This window comes from Dreissena polymorpha, chromosome 8 (genome assembly GCF_020536995.1).
Source record: "Dreissena polymorpha isolate Duluth1 chromosome 8, UMN_Dpol_1.0, whole genome shotgun sequence".
In the NCBI taxonomy this organism is placed as follows: Eukaryota; Metazoa; Mollusca; class Bivalvia; order Myida; family Dreissenidae; genus Dreissena; species Dreissena polymorpha.
Window position 1 is genome coordinate 74,151,897 of NC_068362.1, and position 10,519 is coordinate 74,162,415.

Below are 10,519 nucleotides of genomic sequence, written 5' to 3' on the forward strand. Positions count from 1 at the left end.
TGCGAGTCATGATCAATGTACCTATGAAGCTTCATGTTCCTAGCCCCAAGCGTTCTTGAGTTATCATCCGAAAACCACCTGGTGGACGGACCGACCGACCTACCGACCGACCGACCGACAAGAGCAAAGCAATATACCCCCTCTTCTTCGAAGGGGGGCATAAATATAACTTTCTGTGGGACTTCATATGCTTCAAAATACGAATCTAGTTGGTAAAGGGTTAACACTACACAGTGTTTGTTGCAGATTAGTTTAGTTTAAACCTATTTATTTTAGCTCAATTGCACCGAAAGCCTAAGGCTTATATAAACGCTCTCGAGTCTGTTTCCTAGGCCTAGAACCAGTACTTGGTGTCTTTGGGGAGATCTAAAGAACACTCCCATGGTGGGGATCGAACCCTTGACCTACCGGTCGCTAGGCGGACGCCATATCCATAACACCACTGCATTGCAGATTGACCTGAGTGGAAGAATTTACAATTTCAATAGGTCTTGATCTGTTGATTGTGGCAGGTGAACTATCAATAGATATACGACAAAACAAAAAGAACACTTTCCAACAGTTATATTACAGGTCCTACCTTGTATGATTTATGCGGGAGGGGGAGTGACAGACAATCTTTACAGGGGAGGCGTCCACACCAATACGAATGTCGACCTCTGACACGTCTGGATTCAAAGTCCGCCTTGAAGCATCCACCCACAGAACCTCTGAAGGCCTCGGATAGTGTGACCTCGGCTCAGACATCTTGGCAATTTATAAAAGACTAATTATTGCCTTCAAATGCATTGACATTTAAGGATTGTAAAAATATACCTTCATAAATTGATTTAAAATTTATAACAAATAGTTAAGCATTCAGAATTGCTGTGATTGTTAGTGCAGGATTGTTAATGTTTAATTATGACATGACTGAATAATATGCTACCATACCATCCCCTGAAAAGCTTATAGCCACAGTCTTGCATACCCCATCCCTGGACAAACTACCATACTCTGTCACCCGAAAAGCTGATAACTATATACTACCATACCACATCCCATTACAGACTACCATAACAGATTGCTACTGACTGTTACACCCCTCTCCTGCCATGCTGTTGGCCACAGACTTTGATGCCTCATCCCTTGCCATGCTGTTGGCAACAGACTTCCATACCTAATCACCTTCTATGCTGGTGGCCACAGACTTTCATACCCCCTACCCTGCCATGCGAATGGCCACAGACTTCCATACCCCCTCCCCTGCCATGCTGTTGGCCACAGACTTCCTACCCCCTCCCCTGCCATGCTGTTGGTCACAGACTTCCATACCTCATCCCCTGCCATGCTCATTGCCACATACTTACATACCTCATCCCCTGCCATGCTGTTGGCCACAGACTTCCATACCTCATCCCCTGCCGTGCTCATGGCCACATACTTCCATACCTCATCCTCTGCCATGCTGTTGGCCACAGACTTCCATACCTCATCCCCTGCCATGCTCATGGCCACATACTTCCATACCTCATCCCCTGCAATGCTGCTGGCCACAGACTTCCATACCTCATCCCATGCCATGATGTTGGCCACAGACTTCCATACCTCATCTCCAGCCATGCTGTTGGCCACAGACTTCCATACCTCATCCCCTGCCATGCTGATGGCCACAGACTTCCATACCTCATCCCCTGCCATGCTGTTGGCCACAGACTTCAATACCTCATCCCTAGCCATGCTGTTGGCCACAGACTTCCATACCTCATCTCCTGCCATGCTGTTGGCCACAGACTTCATTACCTCATCCCCTGCCATGCTGTTGGCCACAAACTTCCATACCTCATCCCTTGCCATGCTGTTGGCCACAGACGTCCATACCTCAAACCCTGCCATGCTGATGGCCACAGACTTCATTACCTCATTCCCTGCCATGCTGTTGGCCACAGACTTCCATACCTCATCCCCTGCCATGATGTTGGCCACAGACTTATATACCTCATCCCATGCCATGCTGATGGCCACAGACTTCCATACCTCATTCCCTGCCATGCTGTTGGCCACAGACTTCATTACCTCATCCCCTGCCATGCTGATGGCCACAGACTTCATAACCTCATCCCCTGCCATGCTGGTGGCAACAGACTTCAATACCTCATCCAGTGCCTCATTGTCAGTCAGACTACATTCTACCATACCAGTTTCTCAACCCCTTCCTCACTATTGGTGCAGGGCAACAGATAAGGATCGTTTTATCGTTTTTACGATTTATAGTGTACAGAAAACGAATTGAAATACAAAATCGATCGTACAATAAACAATTACAAAATTGGAAAACAAATTGCAATCGATTCTTTGTCATTTTATTTTACCGATACCCTCCACACTGTGTTTGATTTGAATTAGTATATTGTAACTTTCAGTGCGGTCGAAATATTAGTGAAAAGTTTATATGAACACAGGTTCAGAACGGTGTCTACATAACAATTTTCTTCCGTCAAAAAATAGGCGAAAATGTCGGCATCTTGTTCTAAACGCGGACGTGCTAAGAAAATTTCATTAGCGGCGTGCGCGCCTAATATGTTTCAATTTGTAACGCGAAACAATTCGTCGGGTAAAGAGGTTGTAAAGAGTGTTTTAAAGCTAAAAATGTGTGCTCTGAGACTGACGGACAGGACAGGTAAAAACAGAATCATTATCATATATGCTTGGTCAATAGACAATTAAATGAATTTATTAATATAAGCAAGCAAACATTGACAATATGAATACATGACTTTAGTTAATTTATTGCAATAAGAATTGCTGCAAATTGTCACCGCCGAATATTAAAGAGCTCATCTCACCCAGAAATAAAGGTAAGTTTTTATTAACTGTAATTTTTTTTTGACGAATTGATTAAAGGGGAAAAACTAATTGTTTCAAAAAGCTTGCAGTGAAAACTAATTGACATGAAATCTTATCTGTTGCCCTGTACGTGTGATGTAAGAACCACCTCAGGAGAGGAAAATGTCCTACCTTCCTTTAAAGTTCAACTAAACTCTTTGTTTCTATATAGATCTGGCAAATTATACAACTATGTGTTAAATTAGTTCACCATTGAAAGGGAGGAAATCAGCCAAAAAAGATAAAAATCACACCCATGCTCACTGTCTGTCAGGCTACATTCTACCAAACCTCAGTCCCTGCCTCACTGTCTATCAGGCTGCATTCTACCATACCTCGTTAACCTGCCTCAATGACCACAAGGCTGCATACTACCATACCTCATCCACTGTCTGTCAAGCTACATTCTACCATACCTCATCCCCTGCCTCACTGTCAGGCTACATTCTACCATACCTAATCTCCTGCCTCACGGTCTGTCAGGCTACATTCTACCATACCTCATCTCCTGCCTCACGGTCTGTCAGGCTACATTCTACCATATCTCAACCCCTTCTCACTGTCCGTCAAGCTAAAATCTACAATATCTCAGCCACTGCTTCACTGTCTGTCAGGCTACATTCTACCATACCTCATCACCTGCCTCAATGTCCATAATGCTACATGCTACCATACCTCATCACCTGCCTCAATGTCTGTCACGCTACATTCTACCATACCTCATCCACTGCCTAAATGTCTGTCAAACTACATTGTACCATACCTCATCCCCTGCCTCACTGTCTGTCAGGTCAAGACTACCTGCAGGGCCACCATGGTTCGGAGTTCTTTCTTCACTCACCATTGGTACCTCTCTAAAAAAGAACAAAAATTAAGCATAATTTGCCTACCATGTGATAGACCCTAAAAACAATGCTTGTTTTGATCTTTAGTTATTGAGTTGCGTTACATGTATAATGTTACAAGTAGTTAAACACATATATGTACTGTTTGTGTGATTTACAATGTCAAAAATTTCTCAATATAATTAAACTTATCTAAAAACGTAATTTCATAAGAAATACTTCTTGTAATACTATGCAGACACTAATTTATAAAACAAAGTGTCAGTTAACACTTAACACACATTGAGTCTTAAAAACTTCTGAAGTTATTAAGGTCCCAGTCCACAGAAAATCATTCAATATATATTAAACAATAATTTCTGAACAAAGTACATCATGTGTATTATTTCACTCAAAAATATAAGTTAATAAGACTAAGAAATGCTTTAGATGCTTATGTTTGAAAGCAATTGGTGTAAATTGAATATATTCTATTGGTACTGCATTAAATATCAAAAACATTCACAATATTGTTTTACTCCCAGTGCATAAACCAACTATTGCACATACAGATATTAAATGCTGAATATTAACAAAGCATGATAATTTTACCATTGTCAAAGTGTGTATTTTAGTTGTGAAGATCGTGAAAAATTGATCTGTGCAAAGTTGAATTATTTGATAAAACTGAGGTCATATGAAAATACAGGTGTCATATGAAATTATGCAATATTTTGAATACCTTCTTGGTGAGAACAGTGATCCCTCCAGCCGTCCCTGTATGAGAGAGGTATGGTGGGAATTGTTGAGGGACGAGTTGGATGCATGAAGCCCCGAAATGCTACCGGTGGAGACATTGCTAGTGTTCAAATGACCCTGTGTAAGGACACCACCAGTATGTCCTCCTTTTAGACCTGTCATACAAAAAAGGACAATGATGGCTCTGACCAAGTTTTCATCAAGAGTCATAACTGTGATTTCTAGATTGGTAATAATATTTTCCTGACATTTCACCTGGTGATGGCTTTTGGGTTGCACGTGACCCAAATGTAAACTTGGCCATGCATGCCAAGATAAAAACGCATACAGGGATCAAGCTAGACTCCAATTTTTGGGAGGAGTCACTTCTCCCTCAGCTCTAAAGAGGGAGAAGTGAGGCAGTTTTAGGGAGAAGTGGATCTTTTGCGATCACCAATGGACCATTGTGAACCATGACCCAGGGGTTTCACTGGCCCCAAAAAAGTTTTTGCCACTTTTTCGCAGTGTGAAAACTGTCTGTTATTTCAACCTTATTAATATGAACAATAATTTAGGACGATTATTAAAAGAATCCTTACTACATTACATTAATGTCATTGACTGTATTATCACTTGAAAAAATATGGTAATACATAAAAAAAACTATAAGTACCTTCATAAGTCATACCTTCATAAGTCTTAATAAGCTTTATTTGTATATAAATAACTTTTCTCATCTTGATAAACAACACGGATAACCAAAATAATATAATAATGTTAACATCAATGTAACAGTATGCTGCATAAATGTTTCAAAATTAACTATTTAATTTTAAACATAGAATCACACCAATTTACATCATTTGAAAAGGAAAGAGAAAATATCAGAAAATAAAGCATCTCACTTCATATTGTTAAACAGTTATATTTGGTCATTTGGACATGATATACATCAGCTTTGACAGCTTCTGTTGTTAAAACGTTTTTTGTAAGTGGTGGATGATTTCTAGGCTCAAATAAATGAATGTTTTTCACGCATATTTCTTGACAGAAAGGCCCAGATAATTGCCACCATCCATTTTAGTTGCCTGAAATATCATAAAACATAATTTTACAAACTATCAACAACAAACCAACACATAAATGCCCTATCTTTAAATGTCCGAATTTTTAACATATCCGAAATATAGTACAACAAGTGAATGGTATACTTTTTATTTCCGAAATTGTTGGTTTCTTAATCAAACTTTACCTTTCCCAAAATATTATAATAATGAAACTATTAAACAGAAATGCTCACAAATTCCTGTTGAAACAAGATTTCATGTGTTTTTGTGGAGAAATTGTTTTTGTTAAATGCTTTTGCCAAACCCGTGGTATTGACAGTCACTATTGATTAAATGGTAAAGAAATAGCGGCCCTTATAATCGTTATAATTTTTTATTGTGGTGAGAGTTTGTCACAGTGTTACTTTATTTATTGCTCACTATCATAAAGGCGCCGTTCATCCGATAATAACCCCCATAAAACTTGACAATAGCAGTTAAAACACCGTTTGTAACACTTACACGCTTTAGTGATTTCTTTCTGCTTGGCCAAGAGATTCCTTCCAAATACGCGAATGACGAGCGCTGTGAATGGTTGCTTATCGATTTTCAATAGGTAATTTACTACGCCAGGGGGCGGACTTTCTTCGATTCGGTCAGTTGATTGACTTTGGCATGTATTCAGCAATAAACAGAAGCCACTTAGACAGCGCTGCGATATAATAACTGCCAGATTTTAGGGCGAAGTGATATCGCCGGTTCTTTTCATCCGACGATTAAAGGGAAGCCACAGTGATATAATCGCGCAGTTGCTTGATCCCTGGCATATTCTAGATTTAAAATCAGTCTAGATATTGGCATTATGACAAAGTTTCATCAATATCGAGTTATTGATGTACCTTAAAAAAGGTAACAAGATTTTTGTTTCGATTCGACTTGTTGTTCTAGTATTTTGACCAGATTCATCATGGCTAAGATATCGTAAAGATAAGCATGACTTAATTTAATCAAGATCGGATGAAAAATGTTCCCATTAGATTGGTTAGGCGCTAAATGTTGACGACCTATGATACACAAACATAGGGAGACCGCAATAGCTCACAAAAGTGCTAATGTAAGCTAAAATTGTATTAAATTGGTTACCATTGACAGACATGCGTTCACATATGCAGTAATTACTAAAAATAGTGAATTATAATAAGAAAGTATGACGCAACAGTTTAGAGTTGTCTTATTTTGATAAAAACTAATTTTTACAAAAATAAAGTACACTGCAACTCTATACAAGAGCACCGCATAGCAGGTGCCACGCTCGGCTACGGGTGCAGTTTTGTATAAATGAAAGCTTGTCAGATTTTTTTTTTAAAGGTCACAGTGACCTTGACCTTTGACCTAGTGACCCAAAAATGGGTGTGGCATGTAGAACTCATCAAGCGCATCTACATATGAAGTTTCAAAGATGTAGGTGGAAGCAATTTGATTTTAGAGCCAATGTTCAAAACCTTAACAAAATGTTAAGGTTTTAGCATGACGTGGACGTCCGACGGCGGACGGCACGACAAGCTGAAAACAAGGGACAAAATTGTCACAAAACCAGGTTTTCATTGTGAAAAAAAAATCTGATAAAGGGAGAAAACTCAAACTGAACTTTTGAAATGACCAAAAAAAATTAACCCCCTTTGTAAGTTTTTTTTTTTTAAATCTATTTTTAGTCGTGGCGACCTTGACATTGGAGATATTGACGTGATTCTTTCGTGGGACACACCGTCCCATGATGGTGAACAAATGTGCCAAATGATTTTAAAATCTCACAATGAATGACATAGTTATGGCCAGGACAAGCTCATTTATGGCCATTTTTGACCTTTGAACTCAAAGTGTGACCTTGACCTTGGAGATCATGTTATTGATATACATCCTGTAAGCGATACAACTTGTCAGGTCATTTATGCATGTATATGTATGGATAAGTATAGTTTCACAATTTCAAAACACACTATTTACCTACCTTAAAGCATAATGTAATATATCCATGTGTTATTCATATGTATAACATAAAAACATTGTTCCATATAAGTATTTTTAAATGCGTATACTAAAATTTGTTGTCTGAAAAGAATTTTCCATTTTTATTGTTCACAAAAGATGAAAAAATTTCAAACATATTGCAACAAATAACATTCCTTGTATATTTTGTGAACATTAGTTGTACTGATTAAAAGCATTAAAAAATATTACCTCATGTACATTATCATGTTATACTTCCTCGTAGAAAGCATGGGCTTTAATATTTGGATTCTGAATAAAAACTTCTTAGCGCATGGGAAACAAGTCACTTTAAGAACTCTCATTTTGGACAAAAAATTGGTAGTGCAAACAACTGTGCAAACTTTACTCTAATAAATTCAAAAACATGCCCTTTACGCTGCATCTAACAAGCAAAGGTTTTGAGATAGGTCAATATTGATCTGTGACATTTACATTTATTGTATACATCATCATCAGGGATCATATTTTCCAGCAACTTCAATCGGTCCGGATATAAATGGGGAAAAAGTATCCGAAAATTTATGTCCGAAATCATGACAAATTACCTTAAAATATATACCATTGATTTTGCCATTCATGAAGGTGGTACAATAAATGTTCAAGTAAAATTCCCTTAGGCATTTTTTTTTAACGGAACAAGTTTTCTCAACTGGTTTTATCATTTGCTATTTTATTGTTGTTTCGTGTGCTGTTTTATCAGACTTTTTCATAAGTCTATACCGATGTTTTAAATTGTTGTCGACTCGATAATAGCTTACAAACATGCACTGAACCAAACAAATGTCTGTGCGTAGGTTGGCTACTGACAATAACACACCAAATAATTAAGAAATAATTCGTGTACATTATAGTTTGTTGTCAAATAACCCACGGTCGATAGTAAAGATGCTTAGGGATTTAATCACGAGAGCGAAACATTTGAAACCACGCATCCAATTTTACGGTCATGAGTTATTCAACAACAAAGTATAAAGTACACAAATTATTTCGATTCTAGCACGGTTTTACTAAAGATTTATACAATGTATATTATTTTCTTGTGTACTATTTTATGTGAAGTTCCGCCCATAAAAATCACTTTCGGCTGTTCTGTCGATCAGATCTGCGACTTTATTCATAATTATATAACCGGATAATTGCGCTGGTGGAAAAAGTATCGGCATGTGTTGTATAGTTACCGCGCGTGCTTTCAGACGCGTCTTTTCGGATGCGTCTTTAATCCGCTGTTCACAAGTTTTTGATTCTTGGTCTGACGTGCAATAAACCGGTCCTGACCGGTTTAGAGATTGCAGCCAATTATTCTATCACACCTAATCGAGATAAGAATGTCATTAGGGTGTGTTATCATGTACACTGTGTAATCGATTTCATGGCATGGGAATTTTAGCAAACAGAATCGGACCGACTGTTTGGGATTTTCAATCGGTCTTTTATGACCTCAATCGGTCTAGGACCGACAGAACCGAAAAAAATATGATCCCTGATCATCATGTGGGGACTGTGTGTATTCAGCAGCCTGAGCACTTATTGGCTGATACAATTACCAAGAAGAAAAAGATTGACAGCTGGCATCATGTCATTTCAAAGCAAATATGTAATTAATAAAGACTATTCTGCTGCAGATGTTTAAAGTTTTCATTGGTAGAGGTACAATACATGGCTTAAATAATTAAAATAAATAAGGGATTTACTGTGGTAATTTGAAATGTTGCACAAGATAAGAACCGAGTCACAGCGTCTTGCTGAGTTAAGGGACCTTGAGCATTATCAATGATTATGTTAATTTAAATAAAACAAGAGCACCGCGAAACGGGTGCCACGCTCGGCTATGGTGCAGTTTTGAATAAATGAAAGCTTGTCAGAATTTTTATTTTTTAGATGTCACAGTGACCTTGACATTTGACCTAGTGACCCCAAAATGGGTGTGGCGTGACTGTGTAGAACTCATCAAGGTGCATCTACATATGAAGTTTCAAAGTTGTAGGTGGAAGCACTTTGATTTTAGAGCCAATGTTAAGGTTTTAGCAAGATGCGGATGGCGGACGACACGACGAGCTGGTAATGACAATACCTCCGGTTTTCTCCGAAAACCCCGAGCTAAAAATCATGAATGATATCAGTACTATTTTAAAACTACTGTTTGAATGTTTTCAGTTTTCTTTTGAGGATTTTAACAAAACATGGAATATTCCTGTTAAAACATTTAAGCATGATATTCTTAGATCCTTAGCTCTCATTTTCTGAAACAAGGCCAACAATGTTTACCTGAAGATGGATTGCTACCAGCATTGAAACCAGTTGGAGGACGGCTATTTGTAATCAAGCGACCTTGGGCCAATGTTTTCCTGCAAACAATGGTCACAATCACGGTAAAATCTATGTCATTAATCCTAACATTTCCCTTCAAAAATCTATTGAATAACAGGCTAGACTTATGCTGTTGTTCATGAAATCATGAGTATGTTAAAAGGTGTCTATTTAACTGTAAACTTACAAACACAGTCACACTTATATACAAGTCTCACACACAATTACAATCGGTGTAAATGAATGTTTGCCATCAGCATAGTTAATAAGTAAAGCCGTGTTCTGTCATGAATTTCGAAGCCACGAAACAACGCCTTTTAAGTTTATATACATCTAGAGAACTTAATGATTTGCATTTTACTAAACAATATTTGTTTAAAAAAAAATTTCAAGCAGACTATCTTAGGCAAATACAGCTAAATTAAACCTCAAAGTCAGTATTGTATTTGTAAAAATCTCGTTTCGGATACATGAAATTTCGGATACACGAAATATTGTTGTTTGTCGTTATCATTTATATTTCTCACTTAATAACGCATTTTCTTAGAAAATGCATTGCATGAAGTATGTTTTAAAACTATGATTTCGTCTTGAATTAACCTCGGCTTTTGCTGGCCAACATTTTCTTGCACTTGTGCAGGTCTGTACAAATTTCTTTTAGACGCCATTTTTGAAAACCGGCGGTGTACA

At 37.9% G+C, this 10,519-nt stretch overlaps 1 protein-coding gene across 3 annotated transcripts in view; it reads right to left on the reverse strand.

The window, feature by feature from the left end:
- LOC127841978 (HAUS augmin-like complex subunit 8) overlaps positions 1-10,514 on the reverse strand; it is a 42,394-nt gene extending 31,880 nt beyond the window's left edge. For 2 of the 3 annotated variants that reach the window (XM_052371209.1, XM_052371208.1), the window contains exons 1-5: positions 10,430-10,514; positions 9,788-9,867; positions 4,432-4,603; positions 3,629-3,719; positions 581-747 (exon numbers count right to left, since the gene is read on the reverse strand). In XM_052371209.1, coding sequence (XP_052227169.1) covers positions 581-747; positions 3,629-3,719; positions 4,432-4,603; positions 9,788-9,867; positions 10,430-10,497 — 578 coding nt within the window. In that variant the 5' untranslated portion in view covers positions 10,498-10,514. Of the gene's footprint in view, positions 1-580; positions 748-2,094; positions 2,102-3,628; positions 3,720-4,431; positions 4,604-9,787; positions 9,868-10,429 lie in introns of those variants that run through there. The other variant, XM_052371210.1, reaches the window with a different exon arrangement.
- Positions 10,515-10,519: the final 5 nt, after the last annotated feature.